The sequence below is a fragment of the Amphiprion ocellaris genome, chromosome 23 (genome assembly GCF_022539595.1).
Source record: "Amphiprion ocellaris isolate individual 3 ecotype Okinawa chromosome 23, ASM2253959v1, whole genome shotgun sequence".
Taxonomy (NCBI): domain Eukaryota; kingdom Metazoa; phylum Chordata; class Actinopteri; family Pomacentridae; genus Amphiprion; species Amphiprion ocellaris.
Genome location: NC_072788.1, coordinates 9225725 through 9252009, shown reverse-complemented (window position 1 = coordinate 9252009; position 26285 = coordinate 9225725). Strand labels below are relative to the sequence as shown.

Here is a 26285-nt window from a genome sequence, read left to right as displayed (position 1 = left end):
AGCTGACTCAGGCGAAGGCAGGGGACACCCTAGACAGGTCACCAGTCTGTCGCAGGGCTACATACAAAGACAAACAAGCACTCTCACATTCACACCTACGGGCAATTTAGAATAATCAATTAACCTCAGCATATTTTTGGACTGTGGGAGGAAGCCGGAGTACCCGGAGAAAACCCACGCATGCACAGGGAGAACATGCAAACTCCATGCAGAAAGATCCCGGGAAAGCCGGGACGCGAACCAGGGACCTTCTTGCTGCAAGGCGAAAGTGCTAACCACTACTCCACTGTGCAGCCCATGATATGACATTTTAGGAATATTTATTGGTGCTTTTAGAAAACATATCAGGTGAAGGGGAAAAAAATGTAAAACAGTGTCTGTAGTTTGAATATGTAGGTAGGCAGAGACCTTTGCTGCCATTTCAATCAAATACATTACTAACAATTAGAATGTATTTTATCATAATAATATAACCAGTTATACTGAGCTGTAACAGAGGGTGAATATTAAACTAATATATCAACCAGCTATACCTACAGGTTTCCTTTTCCTGAATGTGTACATTTTTTGCTGTTTCAGGTCTTCTTCTGCCTTTGGGACCAGATTCCTGAGGTGAAGTGAGGAATCTGAAGCTGCCGAAGAGTCTGCGGAGCTCCGAGCTTCAGGGTCCAGGCTCTCCACAGTGTTTCTCTGTGCGGGCCGACACTGGTTCGCTGCTGATTGCCTCTCTGTACTCCATCACAGAGTATGACCCTCGAACTGGTCAGGTGAGCTGTTGCTGAAATACAGCACTTATATGTTTGTTTTCGGAGGAAATATTTTGTGAGTCATCAAAAGTCGAGACTTCTCAGGGTTTTAGTCCATTTAAGTTCTGTTTCAGAGAGGACAGAAATGTGTTTACAGAATAAAGTAAAAAAGGAAACGAGCAGCATGTCCTCTGTTTTCTTCTCCAGGTTGTCAGTGAAGCCTCGCTGACAGCGGACAGTTTCCTCCCAGAGGATGGCAGCGGAATGGTGGTCTTGACTGCAGGACCTGGCTGAACTTGAGTCTGCGTGTTTGGCCACGGCAAGCGGGGATGTCGTTCTCTTCAACCTCAACACCTGCCAGGTTGGCGGTGCAGAAAAGTTGCTTATGATGGAGAGAGAGCAGTAGTGTTAGGTGAATGAGGGTCATCACAAAAAATGTTCTCTTCCACAGTTGGAGTGTGTTGGCAGTGTCGATAGTGGCCTTACCTCGATGAGCTGGAGTCCTGATGAGGAGCTTGTCATCCTCACTACTGGTCAGTATCTTGAACAATTGTTGAAAAATGTTATTTATTTATTCATTTATTTATTTAATTGTGAAGTTGATGTTTGCAGTAGCATCATTTCTTAGTGTGAAAACCAAGAAAGATGAACAAGAGCCCAGAATTTCTAGATAGCAGGATGAGATGAGTGTGGTCAAGATTTGCTATTGTTCTAAATATACATATCTAACTAATAAACAAGACAAAGTGGTTAATTATTAGTTCAATTCAATCAGCAGTATTACAGGTAAATAAATCACTAATAATTTGTGTTCACAGGTCAGGAAACAATCATCATGATGACCAAAGACTTTGAGCCGATCACTGAGGTCGGAATCCACCAGGATGATTTCGGTGAAGGTACGGTGACTCATTAGGACTCAGTTTAGATTAGTAACCGTTGAGGTTCACTGGATTGTTCTCTAGATTTAATGTGCTCACCTAGATTGTTTGTTTTGCAGGAAAGTTCATCACAGTCGGCTGGGGAAAGAAGGAGACTCAGTTCCATGGCTCAGAGGGGAAACAAGCAGCGCAGAAGAAGATCCAGGTCACTGACTACTCACTCTAATATCAGCGCTTGTACAAAAACAAAGTGTCAAACTGTATTGAAATTTAATTTAGAGTATGTTAAACATGAAAATATGCTTTTACCACAGGAGGTGCAGCCCGCTGTGGCCTGGGATGACCGCAGGCCTCGGGTGACGTGGCGAGGTGATGGTCAGCTTTTTGCCGTCAGTGCGATCTGTCCTCAGACTGGAGCCATGAAGATCCGGGTCTGGAACAGAGAGGGTGTCCTGCAGGCCACCAGTGAGCCCATCAACGGTCTGGAGCAGGCGCTCTGCTGGAAGTAAGAGCTCTACCGAAGCGATTTTCTTTGAATTCTTTAAGTGAAACAAACCAGCACTGTTGCCTCGCAGCTGAAAGATCCCTGGTTCATGTCCCAGCCTTCCAGGGATCTTTCTGCATGGAGTTTGCATGTTTTCCCTGTGCGTGCGTGGGTTTCCTCCGGGAGTCAGGCTGCTTTGGACTGACTCTGTTTAATGAATGTAGAATTGTGAATCAGTGTTAAATCTTTTCTTGATGTTTCAGACCGTCGGGTAGCCTGATAGCGAGCACCCAGCATCATCCCAACAAACACAGTGTGGTGTTTATGGAGAAGAACGGACTGCTGCACGGAGACTTCACTTTGCCTTTCAGTAAAGACCAAGCCAAGGCATGTTCAATGTCCAGATTCAAATTTCAAAATGACAAAATTATTTAAGATGATTAACACTAGAAGTATCAGCATGGGATCAGTATTTCAGTTTGTGGTCCAGATTAAAATACTGATGTGCGTGTTTTAGGTGAAGGAGCTGCTGTGGAACAGTGACTCCACTGTTTTAGCTGTTTGGTTGGAGGACATGGCTGCTGGGGAGGATGGACAGGTCAACAGTCACAGTAAGTTCAGCAAAATTAGTGTGTAGCAATTGTAGCATTCACTCTGGAATAGTTATGAACAGACACCTGCCAGTCACAATCAGTCACAATCAGTTGCTGTCAGTCACTTCCATATTATTGGACCTTCTCACAGTCACTCTCAACACCTCAGCCAATCACCTCTCCCACCTGGAATCCACCTCTGTTCCTTTGTTTGAAGCCCATCAGCTTCATTCAGTCACACACAGTCACTGAACAGCAGGATCACCCCACATCACTCATCTCTGGAAACCATTCACTTTTCACAAGCCTGGAAACCTGGATATCACGGCATCAAAGAGGAAACCTTCAACTGCTTTTGGATTTCTGGATGCCACCCACCTGAACATTGAATATTGGCTTGAACTGATGGCGAGCTACCCTGGACCAAACTGGAAAACCATCTGACACGTTTCACCCCTTCACCCACCCCACTCATTGGCAGGTCTAAAGCCCCACGGCTTCATCCCTTCCAGAATGGTGTGGTAGGATTTGTTAGGAATTGTTGGAATTGTTTTATGAATCAGCTTATCTTTCACTTCAACCATGAATTGTCAGTGGACTATTGATATTGAACTAAGCACATAGTCACTTTATATTGTTGAAAGTGAAGCTGCTTATTCTGATTTGGATTTATTGAAGGACAGGTGAAGGTTGATTTTTTTTTTTTTTGATTGTCTGATTCTGATTTTCTGTTATTGTTTTGTATTTTGTATTATTATTTTCATCATTGTTTTTGCCTTGATATATTCAAGTACACAATGTTTACAGTTGTCATGGGGTTTTTATTTTCTGCAATAAAAATATAAATTGATTAATTGTATTGTTACGTAAAAAAGAGCATGATGAATTCACGATGCGCGTGTTGTGCTTCCTCTGCAGTCCAGCTGTGGACGGTGGGGAACTATCACTGGTATCTGAAGCAGAGCCTGGACTTTGGCAGAGACCCTCAGAAGGCTCCAGTTTGTGTCTGCTGGGACCCAGAGCGCCCCCTACAGCTCCATGCGGTGTCCCGCAGCTGGACCAGCATCACCTACGACTGGGGCTGGATGACAGAGCGCAGCCCCGGACTGGACGCCACCGACAACGCCAATGTGGCTGTGATTGATGGAGGTGAAAGCTGATGTGACAAGACAGCAATAAATTGTTTTATTATTTGGACATGATGTTAATGTCTGTCTAAACCCCCCGCAGAGAAAATCCTGGTGACTTCTTTCAGGCAGTGTGTGGTTCCTCCTCCAATGAGTTCATTCGAGCTCCAGTTAACTTCACCAGTGAACCAGGTGACTTTCCTGTGTCGACCTCAAGGGACCAATCAGGTGGCAGCATTCACCGCTAATGGGCAGATCTCAATCTACAGCCAAGGTAGGCTTACAAAATTAGCTGAATGTTTTGTATTACCTTCCAAAATGAGTGGAATTTATCTCATCATGTAGTTTTAGGAATATTTGAGCAGGACTTTATGTAAATTTGGCATTGTGAACTCAAATTTTCTTGTTTTTTTTTTTTTTTTTTTAGTTCAGTTCTGTTTTTTAGGGCCCTGAATTCAGGAAATAGTAGTCAACATTGAAATTTGAGCCAAGATTCGGAACCTGAATCAGATTTTTGGGTTCAAGCCCATTTTTGATCCAACGTCTCTAAAATCTGTCTTGAGCCACACAGTCTTTAAATGGATATTTGGTTAGAATTTGGTCAGATGAGAGTATATTGACCTGGAGAATACATCCCCATTGTTAATTGTGTCTCATTTTATTAACCTGCATATTTCTCTGTCAATCCAGATTCAGGAGAACGGGCTGACAAAACGGCAGATGGGTTCAGGACTATGTCTCATCCTCTGGTCCTTCAGAAAACCTTCAGAAAACCTTCAGGTATCATATAAACCTGCAGTGCTGTACATTATGCTGTTGTCCTCTGACATCCAGCTCCACCTCACACTCTGCCACCTGCTCTGTCTCATTCAAGGTTACTTAAATAATGTGGAAAAAACTGTATCCTAATTTTAAAATATGCTAGTCTTTCTGTTTCATATTGGTTTACTTCTTCTTCTACTACTACTATTACTACTACTACTACTTTCATCGATTGTTTAAACTTTATCCCAAACAATTGTCCTTCCTGTTTACCCCATTTTCTTGCAGACTGGCAGCCCTTCTTGATGATCCTCTGGCTCTGAGGCAGCTGCTGTGGCTAGAGGATGAGCTGTTCGTGGGGGTCAGTTCTGGTCTGCTGCCAACCTCCTCCACCCTGCAGATGCTTCGTCCTGTTCAGGATGTGACTGAGACACTTGGAGTGAGGTCAGCAAGCAAATCAATCCGTTTCAGACATGGGTTTATCCCGTAAAACCTGAAAATTATCACAGTGACACTGAAATCACTTAAAGTTATTCACCGTTTCTTGCTGTTTTGTGCTTCAGGGCTGCTGTGGAAGTGGATGGTGTTGTGGTCAGTGTGGTTCACTGCTCACAGACTGGAACTGTGGCCCTGCAGCTGGAGGATGGACAGATCCGGAAACTGGTCTGGGGTCAGAACATGAACACTGATTACTTACATCGCTTTTGGAACTTGCTGTAAATGCATGTCAAATTCACTAGTTTTCAGTAATGAATCTTATATTCTTTACATTTCTCTGTAGATCATCCTGAGCCATCCGTGGAGGATTGGCGGGACTCCAGCGGTTGTCGCATCAACTTTCCTGTTCCCTGCGTCCAGACGGCGCTCTGCAGCATCAGCGGAGAGGAATGTCTACTTGGGCTGACGGACAGATCCCACCTGTACGCTGGAGACACAGAGGTATTGTCTCAACATCCTGATACCAGCAATTTGTTCTCTGGGAGGCAGATACCAACAGGACTTTTGGAAAACATGCACATTTCTGTCTGCTGTTCTTCCTGCAGCTGGCCTCCAATGTCTGCTCCTTCGCTGTTTGCAACGACTTCCTCCTCATCACCACACACTCCCACACCTGCCGCTGCCTCCATCTGGGCACGCTCACTGTCAAAGGTGGGACAAAGACAAGCAGTGAAAAACTGAGTTTTCTCTCCTTACACATATCAACTAATTTAAACAGAAACACACAAAAACACAGCTTTGTAGTAATACCTGATAACACATAAATAACAGATTTCTGGTCTCTGAGTTAAATGACCTCTGACCCCACAGGGCTGCAAGCGTCCTTAGCCTCAGATGGAAGTCAGAATGATGAGACGCTTCGGAGAGTGGAGAGAGGATCCAGGATCGTCACCGTGGTGCCTCAAGACACCAGAGTGATTCTGCAGGTCAGTTTAACACACAACACACATTGTCAGCTTCACTGTTTCGCCTATAGAAACCACCGTAGCAGTAAAATGTAGTTTCTGTGACTGTACATTAAAAACGTTTAACATTTTCTGTTTTAGAAATGAGAAATGTGGTAATATGCACTCCCTCTCTGATTTGTTTTCTGTGTCCAGATGCCTCGTGGGAATCTGGAGACTGTACATCACAGAGCGCTGGTGTTGGCTCAGCTCAGGACATGGTTGGATAGGTGAGTCTGATCTCCTTCAACTCCAGTTAATAGAAGACTTGTGGTGTATCACACTGAATGTAGGTGAAATTTACAAAGATCTTAACTGTTAAATTATACTTCATTTTCTTAATCTAAACTTTTGAAGTGCTTTATAATTAAACATGATCATCTTTGCATTATGTAAGTGTGATGATTTATAGTTGTAAAGACTGGAAATGGAGAGCAGTGAGTCTATACCTGTCTGTGTCAAACTCAATCCTACATGTTTTTCTTTTTTTGTTGGTGTTTTGTGTCATCAGTTTGAGATTCAGAGACGCTTTTGAGTGTATGAGGAAGCTGAGAATCAACCTAAACCTCATCTATGATCACAGCCCAAAGGTATGTACTGGGATTTAACAAGGAGTTGTCCAACTACATGTTTTACTTTGACTGCAGACTTGCAGCGTTCAAAGGTTCCCTTTGGAGTTTTATTGTACACAAACACCACTTAAATTTCTGTCCACTATTGCGCACCAAAAATCTTGTTTATTTATCTTAGATCAAAATAAGTTGTTGCCATGAAACATATGCAAAACAGATTAACAAAAAAAATGTTATCATACTTATCTTCTATGGGGAGTCACTTACAGCCAATTCATGCTTTCTGCATCGACTTACTGGCCTGCATATGTGACTCTGTTTATTCTACAATAGGCTGTGGTGGTTTGCTACGTGGTCAGTTGCATTTTCCACTATATTTAACACAGAAAAATACACAAGGAGACAATAGCTGGTTACACATTAACCTGCAGCACTGTATCAGTGATTATTCCTGTGGTGTACCAAGCATAGTGTGTGGACAGAGCACAGGATATCTAGAGAATAATGGACTGTGTTTACCATTGCAGACATGTATGTGGACTCAAAAAGCATGAATTGGACTTTATACTCCAGGAAGCCTTTATAGGTTTTTGTTCACAGCTTCATTCAGTGAGAAAAGTGAGGTTAAGTCACCGGTTTTTATACAGAGCATTTAAAACAACAGCTGTTGTACCAAAGTGAAACTGTGAAATTTTCCTAACAAGTTTTAGTATTGGGATGTGATTCTATATTGTTGTTTATGGTGTGATTTTACTGGAATAATTTATATTAATTTTGCGATTAAAACCCGACAAAAATGTTATGCAATACTACTTTACTCAAATGTGATACATGTGACGTCTAAGACCTTACAGTGTTATTTATTATGGCAAATAATAATAATGATAACGGATATCGATTACCGTTCAAAAGTTTTAGGTCACTTAAAATATCTTTATTTTTGAAAGAAAAGCGTTTTTTTTTTTTTTCAATGAAGATAACATTAAATTACTCAGAAATACAATCTAGACATTACTAATGTGGTAAATGACTATTCTAGCTGGAAACGGCTGATTTTTATTGGAATATCTACATAGGGTACAGAGGAACATTTCCAGCAACCATCACTCCTGTGTTTCCCTGTTAAAAGGGTGTTTTCCTTGCCACTCAGCTTTTGGCTTGCTCTGGGGGTCAGACATATGGGTTCTGTAAAGCGTCTTGAGACAATTTGACTGTAATTGGCGCTATATAAATAAAATTGAATGGAATTGTTCTAATGCTACATTGTGTTATCTAATGGTGTTGAAAGGCTAGTTGATGATTAGAAAACAGTTGTGCAGTTATGTTAGCACATGAATAAAAGTATGAGTTTTCATGGAAAAGATGAAATTGTCTGGGTGACCCCAAACTTTTGAACGGTAGTGTATATATATATATATATATATTATGAAACTTACCTAATTTATATACATGTTAAGGCGAAGACCCTACAATATTATTATGTAGATGAAACTGACAAAATTTTTGACACTACAAAAATATACATGGATATACCAGAAATGTGTTTATTTTCTAAAAGAAGAGGAATTAAAAGTTTTACCTGTGTAATGCAATATGTATCTGTGATTTATAGATGAGACTTTTAAACATTTGTAAATAAATAACTGATAGCAGTAAATAATTTACATGCTTTTCAATGTTAGTGAATAGTAGAAACAAGCATTTTACAAACTGATTTGTTCCTAAATAACAACAATGAGAGCATGAATTAACACAAAGTACTATTTTACATTTGCAGGTTTTCTTGGAGAAAATACAGACTTTCATCACGCAACTCAACTCCATCAACCACATCAACCTCGTCCTCACTGAGCTGAAGTAAGACTTGGTTAGAGCCGGATAAGTCGTATCTCATATATAAAAGCAAGAACAACTTCTATATAACAAGCATGTTTTCTTTGGTATCCAGGGAGGAGGACACGACTAGCAGTATGTACCCCCATCCTGAGAGCAGCTCCATCCAGCAGCAACCTTCATCTGGGCAGAAGAAGGTGGATGTGGTTTGTGATGCTTTACGGAACGCAATGGAATCAATGGATCCAAACAAGTGAGTTATAATTCTGTTTTTGTCCTTTCTACACATAGTAGTATAGCTTATCGTTAGGGGTAAAATGTAGTAAATACAGGTTCTGATTTCAGAGAATTTTATAAAATTTTCTTAGTAGCATTTACAGTAATAGCTGAAAATGTGTTTGTTTTTTTTTGTGAAAAATACAACCAGAATGGCAAATAAAAGTTCATCAAATAATGCCACTAGTGGGACATACAATGATGATGGTGTTCTCCATCCAGGTTCTCTCTGTCTATTCTGACGGCTCATGTGAAGAAGACAGTTCCAGAGCTGGAGATTGCTCTGCAGAAAGTCCACGAGCTTCGAGGTGAGTAAACCTTTGGCACACACACAGAGTAGATAACATGAGGAGACAGTGTTTAATTCCTCTGTCTTTCTCCTCAGAAAACCCTCCTGAAGCTCCAGGTGCTGTGAGCGCTGAAGAGGCATTAAAGTACCTCCTGTTCCTCGTCAACGTTAACGACCTGTATGAACACTCACTGGGAACGTACGACTTCGACCTCGTACTCATGGTGGCCGAGAAATCCCAGAAGGTATGAGACGGCCGAGGAACAGGAAAAATCTGACTTTAGCAAAAGAAACACTAAAAAGTGCAAATAAAAATGAAAATTCAGTTTCCCGATACTATATTTTTTCATCTTACTTGTAAAAAAGTGAAATAAGTGCCAAATATTACACAAAATTCCTCATTAACTTGCTCTGTAAGGTCCTCCCAAAGCTAATTAGATATTCAGCTCTGATGTGAGAAGAAAAAGATTCCTAAAACATTATCAGTTGCAGAAGTTTGTATTTGTAGCTTTATTGTTTTAATTGAAAAAAAATCATTTAGATTGTTTGAGACACAGTGAAAGTAGTGCTACAAGTGAAGTCTGTGTCTACAGGAAAGAAATTGCCTCACAAAAATGGCCAAAATGCAGTTAAATCGGTGCATTTTCAGGATATGCTTTGCACTACAACAGCTTACTAGTTGATTACAGCAGGAATTTAAAAAGTCAGTTTCCCTTTAAGCTAAATGTAAAAACACCAAGATGGTCCTTCAATCATTTTACACAAATTTAAAGGCAACTTATTCCTGCAGGACCCCAAAGAATACCTTCCCTTCTTAAACATGCTCAAGAGCCTGGAGCCAAACTACCAACGCTACACCATCGACAAACACCTGAAGCGCTACAAGAAGGCCTTGCTTCACCTCAGCAAGTGTGGTCAGTCTGGCAACTTTTTAACGTTTTACTGCTTTTCACTTTGACAGAATCTATTTTTCTGAGATTATTTGCCAATAAAGTTACTTTGACCCTCTCCAGTCACTAATATAACACCTAAAATCTCATCTCTGTGTATCAAAGTTAAATATTTATACTTTATTTTTCAATGACGGTAAAACATTTCTACTTTAAAATAGCTTTGATACAACTCACCGACGACTTTGCTCCAACACTGTAAATCTACTTTACACAACACAATGACAAGTAGCAATATTGGACTAATTCAGCCACACATGTTCAACCTGGAAACCGATTCTGAAGAAGCATCATGTTACAGAAAGCCCCACCCTACAAGTTGACAGGATTGACTTTCTAGGTTTGTTATGTATCAAGTAAATTAAGACAGCATATTCATGGTGGAAATATAATGCTTATTCTGCTCATGTCTTCTAACATATAAAAAACAATATGAACACTTACAATGTAAAGAAACTTGATTTTCATCGGAGGGAGTCTTTACTTAGCTGCAAACACAGGAGTTACATCTGTTCAGCTAAAAGGTGCTGCTGTTTTGCAAACACAAGTTTGATGCAAACTGATTTGTGTATTTTGTGTTCAGAAGAAGAACATTTCGGTGAAGCTCTGCAGCTGGTGAAGGAGCAGAAACTCTACAGTGAAGCTCTAAAACTGTACGCAACAGATAGCGTTCACTACAAGGTACAGACACACCTCAGGGCTGTTTTCATCTTCTGTGGCCTGTCAGCCTGAAGTTACTTGAATCTGCATGAATCAAAGTCATGTCACTAGACTGCAACATCAATTATGCATTTATCACATGTGGCAAATGCACCGTAGTTTTAATGGTGTCAAAGTGAGAGAAAGTCAGTGCTGTATGTTGCCTTTTCAACCTCCAGGCTCTGAGCTGTGCATATGCTGAGCACCTGGTGGAGCAGCAACAGGCGGAGCAGGCCGGCTTGTTGCTATGGCGATGTGGCGAGCCGGTCTGCGCCCTGCAGGCTTTCGCCGGCAGCTCCAGCTGGAGAAACGCCATCTGTGTGGCGCAGCAGATACCGCTGCCACCGGACCAGTTGGCTCTGCTGGCCAGAGACCTGGCAGGTAACCATGACAACAGGTGGTCAGACTGACAGGTAGTCAGTCAGCTGGTGTGATTCTACAAGAAGTGGCATTGCATGTAATTCCAGTGACGGTTTGTGCTTCTTTTCCTCACAGAGAAGCTGACTGAACAGAGGCGCTATGCAGATGCTGCTCTGCTGTTGGACTAGTACTTTTCTTACTCCATGTAGGTTTCCCAGAGACTATGGGTTGAGGAGGAATTGGAAGTTTGTCGGCTTAGACCTGGTGTCATTCCATCAGTGTTTAACTTCCCGGCTCATCTTGGAAGAGTACGTGCCAGAAAGACCATGACCAAGCAGCCTTGAGATCTTAGGCAGCGTCTCCCTCAGGTGGGTGTCAACGGTGTTCATGGTCAGGTCTGTGGTAATCCTGTCAAAAAACAAAACAGAAAAAAATCTAGATTATAAATCAACATGTAACCAAAGCACTCTGTGTATAATGGCATAGTATAGGATGTAGTTCAGAAAATGTCAGAGTATAGTATACTTTTCAAGAATAACATAGTATGGCCTGTAGTTCATAGTGTAGCATGTCGGCAAAAAAACCCCCATAGATTATGTGCTTCAAAAAGCGCAAAATGATGGGATGTTTCCTAAAATTATCATGTATGATATGTCGTTCAAAAAATGTCATAATGCAGTATATTGTCAAAATAGTATGTAATTCAAGAAAACAGAGTATAACATGTCGTCTAAGAAATGCCATAGAATAATATTTCATTGCACAAATAAAAGTATAGTAATTTTTAAAACTGTTCAAATTCTTATATGTTGCTAAAAAACAACAAAAAAACAAAAAATCATAGTAATACGTCAATTAAAAAAGCCTATAGTATAGCGTGTCGCTCTAAAAATGTCATCGTATAGCATGTCGTCCAAAAAAGGTCACAGTACAGCAAACATCATAGTACAGTATACTATGCCGCTCTAAAAACGTCATAGTATAGCCTTTGGTCCAACGAACGTCATAGTATAGCATGTCGCTCTAAAAACGTCACAGTATAACCTTTAGTCCACAGCTGTCAGTAGGTGAGGAGCAACACAAAAACAGTCCAAAAGCTGGTTTCCAGAGGGTTAGACGAGTATTTATTTGAAAGAGTAAGTTTACAACAACACAACATGTGAGGGGGTTAAAAACAAATGGGTGTTAGTAAAATAAAAATAAATAAACAGAACTAAAAGTGAACTTCATGTTGACATTGATGGGCATTCCAACCAGGAACAAAGTAAAAGATAATCAATACAAAAAAAACCTCTTCCTGTTCACCTCTTAAAACCCAAAAACACACCGCAGTAGCACCCTGAACTAAAACTACCAATGGGTTCCCTGTTTTCCTTTCTGAACAATTCAAAGGTCCCTCACTATCTCCCCACACATCCACCAACCACTGGAACACATCTCCAAAGTTCTGCTGGGCCAGCTCAGCTTCCCCTCAGAAGAAGTGCCACCACCTGCCAGATGAAGGAGCCTTTTGAGAGGCAGCTGGCATCGTGATTGGACTGTACTTTGGTCTGTTCCAATCCAGCTTCAGCTCCAGAGACGGCAGGCAGGACGAGTCAACGGAGGCCGGGTGGACGAAGACATGCAGCTGAGTACAATCCAGAAAACAACAGAGGGGGAGTGCAGTGGTCCAGTGCCAGAACAACCAGAGTAGCATCGTATGTCTCTTAGAAAACATCATAGTAGAGCCTTTGGTATGAAAAAACAGCATAATATGCATCATATATTGTACAAATACCAAGTCAAAGGAAAAACACATACATTGTAGAATTGTAGTAATTGTGGGCTGACTGATTTACTGATTATCAGTATTTTATTTTTTACTAATTTATGGTAATAAATACATTTAAAAATGGTGCTACTTTGGCTCTGAACCTTTATCTACCTGTGGTCGCTCTGTCTTCTGGAGTGATTTGATTGGTTATACGTCACGAATAAAACTCCTTTAACTTAACATCTGTAAACAAAACAAAAGCATATCAACAAAGTTTTCTGTTAAAGTTTGTGGTCTTGTAAGTTGAACTCCAAGATTTTAAATACTTTCATTTACTGCAAATGAATATCCACTCCAAATGTCTCACTAATAATCATTATCAGCCTTAAAAACCCACAAAACACCCCTCTATACTCGACCACACTTAGTACAGTCCAGTTCCCCCTTCTATAAATCTGCTTGGAATCGTCCACTTCCTGTTTGTCAAAGTGGCCTTCTACCTGGACAGGTTTTGTTGGAGCTCATGCAACAAACGTTTTGGGTAACTGCACTTTAATATGGATGGATGACACTGAATTAGAGTCTGTTTTAATGAGACTGAGTTAAGATGTGTAGCTCTGTCATTAAATAGGAAATTATTTCTCAGAATTCACAGAGAAAAGTCTGAAATGTTTGCTAGGTTAGCATCCCACATGTTCTTTGGCTCAGCTAAAGCTAACTCTCTCCACCTTCTGGATCTCTTGAGTTGCTTGTTGTTAAAATATCTTGCTGTTGGTGCTGAAGCTCAGAAAGTCTGAGATATTTGTTCAAAATAAGCTCATTCTCAAGTCTTATCTGAACTGTCCTCTTTTGTTTTAACTTTCCCTAAACTTAAGAGTTAATGACAGAGCAGCACATCCAGACTCAGTCTCATTTATGTAGAGATTAAACTTCAGTGTCATTCATTGATGTTAAAGTGCAGTTTTTCAAATGTTTGTTGCACATGCTCCTGACCAAACCAGTCCAGGTGGAAGATGATGTGAAGAGAAAGCTCCAGAGGATGAATATCACACATTTACATTGGAAATAAATGTCCTTTAATTAGACATTGTCATGCAAATGATGTTCAAATCTTTGAGTGTTTTGTTGATGTTGGTTTCTAAATGTTTTCTGACACTCGGCCCCAAAGATTAAAACCTTTTACGGCTCACAAGCTGCAACAATTCTCACATTATCAACTATCTTTCTGACTAAACTAAGATAAAAAGTGAAAAACTGTCTGATTCCTGCATCATGAATGTAAATCTTTTTGGTTTTTATGACAGTAAACTGAATATATTTGGGTTTGACATTTTATAAACCAAAACAAGAAATGAATTACTGGAGAAAACAATCAATAGATTAATTGACAAAGAAAATGTTTTCCAACATATATGGCTGAATCACTCCAACATTACAAGATAGATCCAATTTTAATTCAATTTTATTGATATAACGCCAATTACAGGTCAAATTGTCTCAAGACACTTTATTTTTATATTTTTTTGTCATATTTAAATGATGACAAGTAAGAAATTTAAACCTCTTGACTAATCCAATTTATTATTTGGTTTTTAAGAGACTAATGGACAATTAAAATAACTTTTTCCACTAAAACTAATAAACATGAGGTCAAATAGAAGGAAGAGTTTCAAATACTGCAGTCCCACGATGACAAGAATAAAGTTTGTCAACAAAAGCTACATCTGCTGGTGGATTCCATTAAAGTCATAATAAATGATAATAAAATGTGATACTAAAGGTTTGTGGTGCTAAAAATCTCCAAGTAAAAATATCAAGTTGAACATCTGGATGGAGGTTGATAAAAGTTGACCTCCTTGCATTTCTCTGGAGCGACTCCATGGATTTTATGGATGGTGGTTAAAGACCTGCTCTTCTAGTGGTCTTCCTTCTAGTCGCTGTAAAAAGTCACTCCATCCTGGCCGACTTCAACACCTCTTCATGACAACTGCCTCCGACCTGGTGGAAACTCCAGAAACTGGGGAAAACCCGTGGAGACTCGAAGAACTCGTGGAGACTCGAAGAACTCGTTGGGCGGGGGAAGGTGTGGTGGGTGGTGGGGGGAGGTGGGGGAGTAGAGGGGGGAGGCCACCACCCACCTCCCCGCCTACTCTCCGCCCTGACTCCACCCAGACTCCGCCTTGGCCCTGCCCATGTGGTCACTTCAGGAACTACGATGCCAAAGGGACGACGAAATTATTTCTTTGTATCTGATCTGTAGCTCAGTGAGTTAAGGATTTGCCTATGGAGCTGCAGGTCGCTGGTTCAAGACCAGACACTTCTTAAATTTTCTCAAAATTCTGACAAAGACAAAGAAAGAAAAAGGCCGGTGGCGGGTCTCGATCCTGCGACCTTCCACTTTGTAGTCACTCTTCTTATCCCCCTGAGCTATTCGCTCAGATACTAATTCTTCTTTTTTTTGCGCATTTATCATCTATTTTTTGTCGTTTTCAAGTTTTTTTTTTACTTGAGTCTTGTCTCGACCGATTTTCTCAGGAGGCTGGACTTCAGCCTTTGTGCTGGAGGGTGGAACCCTCAGTTCCAAGACTTTCCAAAGCCTCCAGACCTCCCAAGTCCTCAGGACCTGAGCTTTCACACAGTCTGAGGGCTGAAATTTTCTAAGTCCCACAGTAGTTCTCTGTTAGTTTGAACCTTCAGACAGTCTGAGGACTGAAATCTTAGAGGTTCTTGAGCAGTTCTCTGTTAGTTTGAACCTTCAGACAGTCTGAGGACTGATATCTTCTAAATTCCTGAGTACTTCTCTGTTAGTTTGAACCTTCAGATAGTCTGAGGACTGAAATCTTACAAGTTCTTGAGCAGTTCTCTGTTAGTTTGAACCTTCAGACAGTCTGAGGACTGAAGTTTTAAAAGTTTCTCAGTACTTCTCTGTTAGTTTGAACTTTCTGGTTAACAGAAGCCTTAGAACTTGTGACCATGAGTCCTGATTTCACATTTAGACCATCCATCTGAGTTCTTCTCAGACCTTCACCTGTGGGTTCTTTAGAAATCCTCAACAAACTTTGATTCTCCTCACTGAACAGTAAAGTTTGTGGAGATCAGAAGGTAACATTAGTTTGATCAATGCCTTCAACTACTAGTAGACTTTATCTGGAAAGCAGTTTTCTGAAATGAGTTCTTAGTAAATCTGTCCACAATCAAACCAAGAACATAGAAAGAGGAAATGTTTGAAGAAACAACTTGATGTTTTCATTTCAGACTAGAAAACACTTTGACCTTTATCTGTTTTTTCTCTTTTTGATCCTTTTGTCTCTTCTCTTTAATTTGATCTTCTAAAGTTTAACTGGTGTCTTTGCAAATGTTTTGTCTTTAGTTTGATTCTTCTTAAATGTTTAGTTTTGCTCTTTTCTCACCTTTTATTCTTTTCTAATGTCTGATTTGATGTCCAAATGTTTTGTCTTTTTAATGTTTGTTGTTTTTTCGAACGTTTTATCGACTTATTTGAAAAAGTTCCTTTTTCTTTCCCAATGTTTAATATTTCGATTAAATCTTTAAAGTTTTTCTTTTTAAATGTTTTATCACCTTTTAATGTTTAATTTTCTTTTGAAATGCTTCATTGTATTTTCTGTTTAATTCCTGTTTAAAGTTTTTTTGTTTTTTTTTGTCTTTAAGATTTAATTTTCTAATTAAACATTTAATTTTTTAATTCAATGTTTTGTATTTTTAACGGTTTAATAATCTAAATGTTTTGTATTTTTAAAAAATGTTTAATGTTCTTGTTTAATTGTATTTTTTAAATGTTTAATTATCTAAAATATTTCATCTTTAATGTTTCATATTTTTGTTTAAAAAATTTTGTTTGATTTCATAATTACATGTTTTGTATCTTCTGTTTATTTAAATAAATATTTTGTCTGTTTAATATAATTTAATTGTATTGAATGTTTAATTTTCTTTTTAAAAGTTTTACTGTATTAAATGTTTTTTTTCCTTTGATTTAATTGCTTTTTTTAATGTAGTTTATTTCTTTAATCTTTTTTTTCTGTCAAGACTTTAACCCCAACCTTAAAAATGAAGTAAACCCTTAAATCACAATGAAAATACTTCTGTTGTCACAATCATGAATTAGTCAATTATTCACTTTATCAATTCAACTTTATTTGTTTAGCACCTTTCACACAGATGACAAAGCTAAACAAGCAAAGAGAAAAAAAATGCCAAAACTATGACTAAAACTCAAAAATATATTTAAAAAAAAAAAAAAAAAAAAAAGATTTAACGCGGTAATAAAATCTGTTGTGTCCAGGGGATGGAGGGAGTTTATTGAAGTCTTCTTGGGCTCAGGGGGAAATCATTTAAAATATAAACTTGATATTCAGTCTAAGGAAACTGGAAACTGCAGAGCAAGAGAAGAACCAACAATATCTCCTGTTTTCTCCTTTAATGAGTCGACTCTTCTTGTGCTTTCAGACCAAAGAACTACAGACTCTTCACAACCTGCTCAAACTCTTGGTACAGGACCTCACCACACGGGTCAAGAAGGTTTCCGTCTCATTTCTACTCTGAAGCTCACCTTCTCCTGCTCAAACTGCTGACAAATGTTTCTGCTGCTCTAAAGTCTGGTCTCTAGAACTTCCTAAAAACCCTCAAAGTCTCTTCTGCTGCAGGTTGCTTTGTAGAACTGTTGCAGAAAACCTCACTAAACCACATGGAGGGGCCTCAAGATAGTCCTCCAAATGAAACCATACAAAAACCAAACTAGCACAACCCAAACGCTAAAGTCTCCTACAGCCTACCAGAGAACCTCTGAGAACAGAGAATCAGGACAGGAACTCTTACCTTCTGGACAACCAGCGCTGGTTCACAAACAAGAATACAGAATGTGTCTGACCAAAAACCTCTGAAGACTCACTACAGCCAAGATAAAGACACAACTCAGCTGTACCAAATCCACTAATCACTGCACACATTAGCACCATGTGCTAACTGTGGCTAAAGAACCACCTTTATCAAGACAACTATCCAGTACAAAGCCCTAAAACACACCAAGAAACACATTAAAGACGACTTTACTGCTGGAAGCTGCAAGCAAACGCCTAAAGAACAAACTGAAGCAACGGAGCCAAACCCGGTTCAGTGGTGCAGAGAAGCAGAGGAAATGTTTGTCTGCAGCTAAATAAAGCAGGAAGACACTGAGCTGCTCAGGTGTTCCTGATAACACCAAGCTGCTCAGGTGTTCCTGATAACACCAAGCAGGCACCTGGACAGCCAATAGGAACACAGCTTACTGGAAGTCCAGAGGGCTGGCTTAGTGAAGGAAATTTAGTTTAAAGTTGAAGCAGAAAGTTAACAAAGTTGAAAACCACCTTCTGATACCTGAAATCTCTGAGTTTTCACACAAAGAACACCTGAACATGTCAAACTGGTTCCATAGTAGAACCATCATTGTAAAAACATCATAGTATGGTATGTTGCTCAAAAAACATTAGGACCCGGCTGTCTAGGGTCGCCGAGGAGCAACACAAAAACAGGACAAACGCTGGTTTCCAGGGGGTTAGGCAGCTATTTATTTGAAAGAGTAAGTTTACAACAACACAACATGTGAGCAGAAAAATCACAAAGTCTGTCTTTAGTTCAGCTGAAAATATTAGTTTTTGTCTTTTTTATTGACCAAACTTTTCAGGAAGTAGATGAAGAATAATTAAAGCTCTCATGTAGAAGTCCAACTTATTTTGGATCCTTGTGGAGAGTTTAAACTTGGAGTTTGTAAAGCTGTTGAGTTTTTAGAGTCACATGGATTGTTTTGACATTTAATAACCGAGTCCTGAAATAAAATTACAGTTGTGGATTTCTGCCATTTAGTCTGGACTAAACAGCAGCATAAATCTCAAGTGTCTTTATGAGGAGTCTGGATTGAGGTTTCTCACTTGATAATGATCAAAACATGAAATTTAGGTTGATTTAAAGGAATATTTCACCTTAAATCTTTGAATGTTGACCTAAAAGGTTGGTTTCAGGAAGTATTCCACCTACAACATCCTCACGCGGTGTAAGTCGGTGTAAAGGAAATGTAGACCTAAAAGGATTGTTTAAACGAATATTTAAACGATTATTTTCATTATTTAATAATCTGTTATCAGTCAGAACCCTGGAAAACTTATTTTCATCAGTTTTTTTTAGTGGAAGTCACAAATAAAGGAGCTCTTGGTTTTTCCCGGCGTTACTGAGTCCAAAGCTGCTGTTTCAACACAGACATGTTCACATGTATCCACAAACCTCTCAGCACTCAAACACCCAGACAGGAGGCCGGCTGGACCGAGGCTCGGCGGCGTCTTCAGACCCACGAGTCACGGAGTCGCTGAACTTGTTGGTCCGGTTTGAAGGCCTCAGTGTGGTCCAGTAGAAGTCCATGTAGTCAGTGTTGGCTTTGAACCGCAGCGACTGGCCACTATCAGGTGGACAGGCTCGTCCTCGTAGGACTCCTCCTGTAGCCTTGAGGGGACCACAGGAACATTCAGTACCTGTTGGAGTTCTTCCTGTCAGGCTCGTGGTAGAACGGCTCTGAAGAATCTTGTACTTGTCTTATCTGGAACAATCTAACAGCCTAAACTGTTAACAGCGGTGTAAAGAAGCAAACACACAGGCATAGATTAGGACTCAAACTACATTTATTTTAGAAACAAATCAGCTTAGAGGCATTTGTTCACACACGTGGCTGAATAAGAGGCCGTCCAATCAGATTCGAGGTCTTCACTCTGTAGGTTGGTTGTTCGGTGAGACTCTTGGACCTCCATCAGCTGACGTGGATGTTTGATGGTCTTCCTCTCTAGTGCCAGATGATTCACCCATGAATTCAGCAGCTACAGACTGAAATGAAGTTCATGCTGCCGTTATTGAATTCCTGTTCCAGATTAGATGTTCAGAGCTCACCTTGAATGCAGCCGTCTGCTGTCTGATAGTTTTTCTCATTGTAGTCTAGGTAGAAGGCCACTTTGACAAACAGGAAGTGGAAGAGTCCAAGCAGATTTATAGAAGGGGGAACCAGACTGTACTAAGTGTGGTGGAGTGTAGAGGGGTGTTTTGTGGGCTTTTAAGGCTGATAATGATAATTAGTGAGTCATTTGGAGTAGATATTCATTTGCAGTAAATGAAAGTATTTAAAATCTTGGAGTTCAACTTACAAGACCACAAACTTTAACAGAAAACTTTGTTGATATGCTTTTGTTTTGTTTACAGATGTTAAGTTAAAGGAGTTTTATTCGTGACGTATAACCAATCAAATCACTCCAGAAGACAGAGCGACCACAGGTAGATAAAGGTTCAGAGCCAAAGTAGCACCATTTTTAAATGTATTTATTACCATAAATCAGTAAAAAATAAAATACTGATAATGAGTAAATCAGTCAGCCCACAATTACTACAATTCTACAGTTGAGGTCTCTTTCCTTTGACTTGTTATTTGTACAATATACGATGTATATTATGCTGTTTTTTCATACCAAAGGCTCTACTATGATGTTTTCTAAGAGACATACGATGCTACTCTGGTTGTTCTGGCTCTGGTCTGCTGCACTCCTCCTCTGTTGTTTTCTGGATTGTACTCAGCTGCATGTCTTCGTCCACCAGGCCTCCGTTGACTCGTCCGGCCTGCCGTCTCTGGAGCTGAAGCTGGATTGGAACAGACCAAAGTACAGTCCAATCACGATGCCAGCTGCCTCTCAAAAGGCTCCTTCATCTGGCAGGTGGTGGCACTTCTTCTGAGGGGAAGCTGAGCTGGCCCGGCAGAACTTTGGAGATGTGTTCCAGTGGTTGGTGGATGTGTGGGGAGATAGAGAGGGACCTTTGAATTGTTCACAAAGGAAAACAGGGAACTCACTGGTAGTTTTAGTTTAGGGTGCTACTGCGGTGTGTTTTTGGGTTTTAAGAGGTGAACAGGAAGAGTTTTTTTTCGTATTGATTATCTTTTACTTTGTTCCTGGTTGGAATGCCCATCAATGTCAACATGAAGTTCACTTTTAGTTCTGTTTATTTATTTTTATTTTACTAACACCCATTTGCTTTTAACCCCCTCACATGTTGTGTTGTTGTAAACTTAGTCTTTCAAATAAACACTCGTCGAACCCTCTGGAAACCAGCGTTTGGACTATTTTTGTTGTGCTCCTCACCTACTTCAGACAGCCAGGACATAACAACATTTTGTGGACCAAAGGCTATACTATGACGTTTTTAGAGCGACATGCTATACTATGATGTTCTTTGGACAACATGCTATACTCTGACGCTTTAAGAGCGACATGCTATACAATGACGTTTGTTGAACCAAAGGCTATACGATGACGTTTTTTGGGCGACATGCTATACAATGACGTTTTTACAGCGACATGCTATACAATGACGTTTTTACAGCGACATGCTATACAATGACGTTTTTACAGCGACATGCTATACAATGACGTTTTTACAGCGACATGCTATACTATGATGTTTCTAAACTGACATGTTATACTCTATATATCCATATGAAATGAAAGAAATACGTATTTTTTTGCAGATAAAAGTACAAAGCTATTTATTTACATGTTTCAAAACAGATCAAAACTTTAAATAATGTCATCAGCAAAATCCATATTGTACAAATGGTAATTTGTTCATTTACAGCATTGGACTGTAAAATTACACTTTTTAAAAAAAATAAATTAACAATTGCCAGTATGAGAAAGAAAATTATGTATATTAAGGATTTTTTAAAATTGTTATTTGCAGATTTTTGTCAGTTTGTTAAATTACACATAATATCTAGTAAAATCACAAAAAATAAGTATTGATTCATATGTTAAAGGTCAGAACTGTACATGAATAAAAAATCAGCATTTTTGCAAACTGTAAAAACAACAACAAAAAACACAATTTTTTTCTGTGTTAAAGAACAAGCCACCAAAATCTTTACTTTAACAGACACAAATTAGTTCTTTTTATGTGTGATCATTAAATGACACCGTTTTATTGTATTTAAATCAGCTAAAAAAAATGTACTTTTTTTCTTTTACAGATATTTGTTATTATTTTCCCTATTAAGCCATTTCACACATTTTTCTGGCACTCTTGCAGCCAGATTTCCACTGTTTTTCATGGATTTTTACATTTTTAAAATGTGTTTGTTTATTCTAAATAGTGTTTTATTTGTTATATGCAAGAAGACAAAATAAAAAACACCATGGCTGAGCATTCCCACCTTGAAACTGCAGCGTATTGATGACAGCTTCAAAAATACAGATTCATACAGGCAATGTTTTATAAGTAAAAAAGAAAGAGATTATTCTTATGGGAAAAACTTCTGAATATGTAACTTTAATACACAGGGATGAGTTTTTAGGGGGTTAATAAATGACTGGAGAGGGACTTTAATGATGATTTGGAACCACTCGTGCCAACATTCAAGGTCCATAATACATATAAATTATTGCACTTACAAAGAAAAACTGTGAGCCGATTGAGCAGCTCTGAAAGCCTGATAGAGTTCATCAAGTCACCCTGATGAGTCATGACTTCATCATGGCATCGTTCTTGATCAACCGGTGGACTTTGTTGCCATCACACCACACAAAGGCTGATCACAGCAGTTAGTAGAACATGACGTGCACAATAAAATATGATCTGATCAACGTCCAGTACAACGTGGTGTCTGACTGCATGTACGTGTGAGAAAGTTCGTCTACTGCTGAACACTTTCATCACACTCTCAGTTATTTACATAGAATTTCTTCATTGGAGTTCTTCAGTGAATCAGAACTAATTTTAAAACTTTCATCTTCCCTCAGACAGAATCTCAGTGACTGTGGTTTACTGCCGCCAACATTTTCATATGGGGCCTATTTGAGTTGCATAAAGGCGGATAAACGGGACCCAAAAGGTTCATCAACACAATCCAGAACCCCGATGCGTCGGCAAACTGAAGAATCTGAACTGAGCCCAGGTTTCCTCATCTGGCCTCCAAATGTGGAGCATCCAGAGACACTGCATTAACACCTAATTCATTTTTTTAATAACACAAGCAAAAATAGAAATAAGCACTGACACATGGAGAAAAACACAGAGAAGCTCTCAAATTAGAACCAGAGCCACACATCTGGCTCTGATGAGCTACTGGCAAACACAAGCCTGTTTATCTGCTACGTATGGCTCTATTCAAGCCATGAAAATAGGCAGAAATTAATTAAGAGAGGTGTTGTCTGGGTCAGGTTTTTCTCATAAATTGCATTGCTTCTATCCATTGTGAGGAAACAGTGGATTAAAATGAACTGGGATGACTTTTTGTGTTCAATTTAATACTCATCTGAACATTCATAATGTAAAAAAACACATAACTACAAAATGACTTACTTTTTTATGTTGTAATTAGCACTGCACTTTGAAACAGGCTTCAGGGGATGCCTGAATAACACCTGGTGGTTTCTGTTTTGCGATATAATACAAAATGCAAAAACCTACTTCAGTGCAAATGAAATGAATAAAATGATTTTATTAGTGTCCTGCAGAAAAAAAGCTTTTCTTTTCATCTTCGCTGCATGTGTGTTTTGGATGGATATACAGTCAGAACTATTTAACCCTCCTGTTGTCTTCATTTACAGGCACCAAAAAATATTGTTTCCTTGTCTGAAAAAATTTTTTAAAAATTCAGCAAAAAAAATCCCCAAATTTCTGAAAATTTGCAAAATCTTGAGGAAGAAAATTCCAATAATTCCTTAAAAGTTTCCCTTAAAAATTTATTTTTTATATATATATATATATATATATATATATATATATATATATATATATATATATATATATATATATATATATATATATATATATATATAAATCCACCAAAAAATTGTAAATATTTTCAGAAAAATGAGTAAAAATCTAAAAGTAAAAAAAAAAAAAATCTAAAGTGTTAACATGTATATCCTGCACAGTGGCGTAGTGGTTAGCACTTTCGCCTTGCAGCAAGAAGATCCCTGGTTCGCGTCCCGGCTTTCCCGGGATCTTTCTGCATGGAGTTTGCATGTTCTCCCTGTGCATGCGTGGGTTTTCTCCGGGTACTCCGGCTTCCTCCCACAGTCCAAAAACATGCTGAGGTTAATTGATCATTCTAAATTGCCCGTAGGTGTGAATGTGAGAGTGCTTGTTTGTCTTTGTATGTAGCCCTGTGACAGACTGGTGACCTGTCTAGGGTGTCCCCTGCCTTCACCTGAGTCAGCTGGGATAGACTCCAGCCCCCCCCATGACCCTAGTGAGGATTAAGCTGTGTATAGATAATGGATAGATGGATAACATGTATATCAGTAAAACTTCTAATATTTTCTTAAGAACATTTACAAAAAAATCAACCAAAATCCAGCAAAATTCGCTGGATTTTGGTTGATTTTTTGTGAATGTTCTTAAGAAACATTTTTTTTCCACCAAAAAATGTTCCAAAATTTCCTAGAAATGTTGAAAATGTGAACATCAGAAGTTTCACAGTGAAAATATATTTTTTTCCACATTTTCAAACTTTAAAACAGGTCAATTTGACCCACCGGACGACACGAGGGTTAAATATCTTATGCTGTCCATTATCAGCCTTGATTTCAACGAATTGTCAAAATGCAAAGATGAAATTTAAAGATCTCTTATCTTTTATGCATTTAACACATGGATTAATCTTTTTGTCAATGTATTGATAAAAAGTCTCATATTTAAAGACAGCAGCAGCTGAACAATCCTAAGAACTTCCATTAAAATGAAATGGAGCCATGAATATGTTTTCATCTTGACTAACCACTAACCATATCCCAAAAGAGCCCCTGATTTTGTATTTTCATATTTTTATGCTACGAACAGTGGTGTTCTTGACCCAGTGCATCACTTCTTAGTGCTTTCTGCAATGACAAACTGGTCCAGAGGACATGTAAGTTATGTGAATTGAAGCTAATCCAATCTAAACCTGGTTGAGACTGAATGTCTGGTCCCAAATGTTAAAAGTTTGACTTCAATGTGTCAAATGGTTGAGTTTATTATCATTAAAAATGATTAATTAATCCATTTTCAGGCAACTTTAAAGGCAAGTTCTATTATTCGGCAGCCATCATTTGAAACGAGGTTGTAGGCCTCATTCGTGGTACTATGGCTCATTTTATTTGCAAATCCTAGTTGTACTCAGTTTTGTGTCGTGTGTTGTGAATACAGTAATTTGAAAGCAGTTACTTTTGATTGTTAATAAGAGGAGATACTATATTTGTCAACTTAGAAATCATGCAGCTACCGAGAAAGGATACAAATTTGAATCATTTGACATTTAAGTGATATTGCCCACTTTATGAGGGTCAGATAAAGCATTGGTTGTTTTCTGGCGCCTTGGTTAAAATCTAATTACGATGTCATGACATACTTGTTAGTGCACTGTACTGAGAATGGAAAGAAGAAAGGGTCAAAAGGTTCTCACAGAATTTTTGTCCCGGGGCCCCTAAGCAGCTTAGCGCAGCCCTATAGGGAAAACCAGGGAAAGAAAAGGAGTGTCTGTGTCGTATTATATAAATAAGCACAACAAACTTTTTTTCTGTTTACATAAGAGTCATATGGAGGATTTTCCATTAGTTTGAACAAAAAAATGATGCCACTCCTTTTCTGTAATGTGATAATGTGTAACAGTAGGACTTTTGAGGAAAGACACACCCTGATATGATTTTACTTTAGCCTAGATTGTTGCTAAATTCTATTCACCATTATCTAAAACAGCAACATAACAGCTAACCAATGGTAAAACAACAATAATAATTAATTCATTAATTAATTAAAAAAGAAAAAAACATCATCTGTCTAAAAAAAGTGCTAACTAGCTGATTTTATGTTAAGCTATTGGCATTATTGCTGTATGCTTGCTGTAGCACTAGCTAGCTAGCTTTAATTGTTAGCCAGTGTCAAATCCCTGTAAAATTTGCGATTTTACATTGCTTTTCTGTTCGGATTTTAAATATCAGTGATAATAATGTTATAGCAAATTTACAGCTTTTGTCAGTCAGTTTTAAATTAAGTGTCAATAATAACAACTATCTAAAAACAATAATCTAAAATCATTTGTGTGTGTTATCAAGCAGTTAAGTTGTAACTAAACAAAGAGTAACATCAAAAATATAAAATACAGTTAATGTTATGAGTTAGGGACAAGTTTATATTGATTGATAATACTCCTGAGGTATAATTAGATACGCTTATAGTTTTAGAATTAAAATTAATGTCAAATAATGTTGATTTTAATATACAGGTCTTCATTTGAAGTTTAAAGAAAATCTTAACTTTTCTATTTTGATCAGAAAAATGTGACAGACTGATGAAACTGTATGAAATCAGAGTGCTGAAGTGTGTCAGTGCTTGTGAAAGCTGATTTCAGAGGAATTCCCCCACCAGAATCAACTTTTACCTCTTTTACCTTTGACCTACAAACATTACTGTCGCTTACGTCAACACAGTGTACTAAATCTCGCGATAACTCCAGCCTAT

The 26285-nt window shown here is 38.7% G+C and overlaps 1 protein-coding gene and 1 long non-coding RNA gene across 3 annotated transcripts; one reads left to right on the top strand and one right to left on the bottom strand.

The window, feature by feature from the left end:
* Positions 1–995: 995 nt before the first annotated feature.
* Positions 996–12910, top strand: LOC111582851 (elongator complex protein 1-like). The gene is given in 27 exon segments (XM_055007791.1): positions 996–1022; positions 1024–1107; positions 1198–1279; positions 1565–1645; positions 1747–1832; positions 1942–2132; positions 2375–2498; positions 2629–2722; positions 3623–3853; positions 3935–4105; positions 4522–4601; positions 4883–5037; positions 5157–5263; positions 5375–5532; positions 5637–5742; positions 5902–6017; positions 6192–6265; positions 6547–6625; positions 8385–8464; positions 8556–8693; positions 8939–9024; positions 9102–9250; positions 9796–9919; positions 10539–10636; positions 10834–11035; positions 11150–11382; positions 12407–12910. Coding segments are annotated over 26 exon segments (2961 nt in total). The 5' UTR covers positions 996–1010; the 3' UTR covers positions 11203–11382; positions 12407–12910.
* A 3723-nt stretch (positions 12911–16633) lies between these two features.
* On the bottom strand, positions 16634–22165 carry LOC129348146 (uncharacterized). Of its 2 annotated transcripts, XR_008600617.1 has the most exons (3): positions 19695–22165; positions 19476–19631; positions 16634–19373 (listed from the first exon to the last, which is right to left on the bottom strand). It is a non-coding gene; the product is annotated as an uncharacterized LOC129348146 (long non-coding RNA). The 2 variants fall into 2 exon arrangements; XR_008600616.1 differs by lacking the exon at positions 16634–19373 and having other exon boundaries at positions 19415–19631.
* Positions 22166–26285: the final 4120 nt, after the last annotated feature.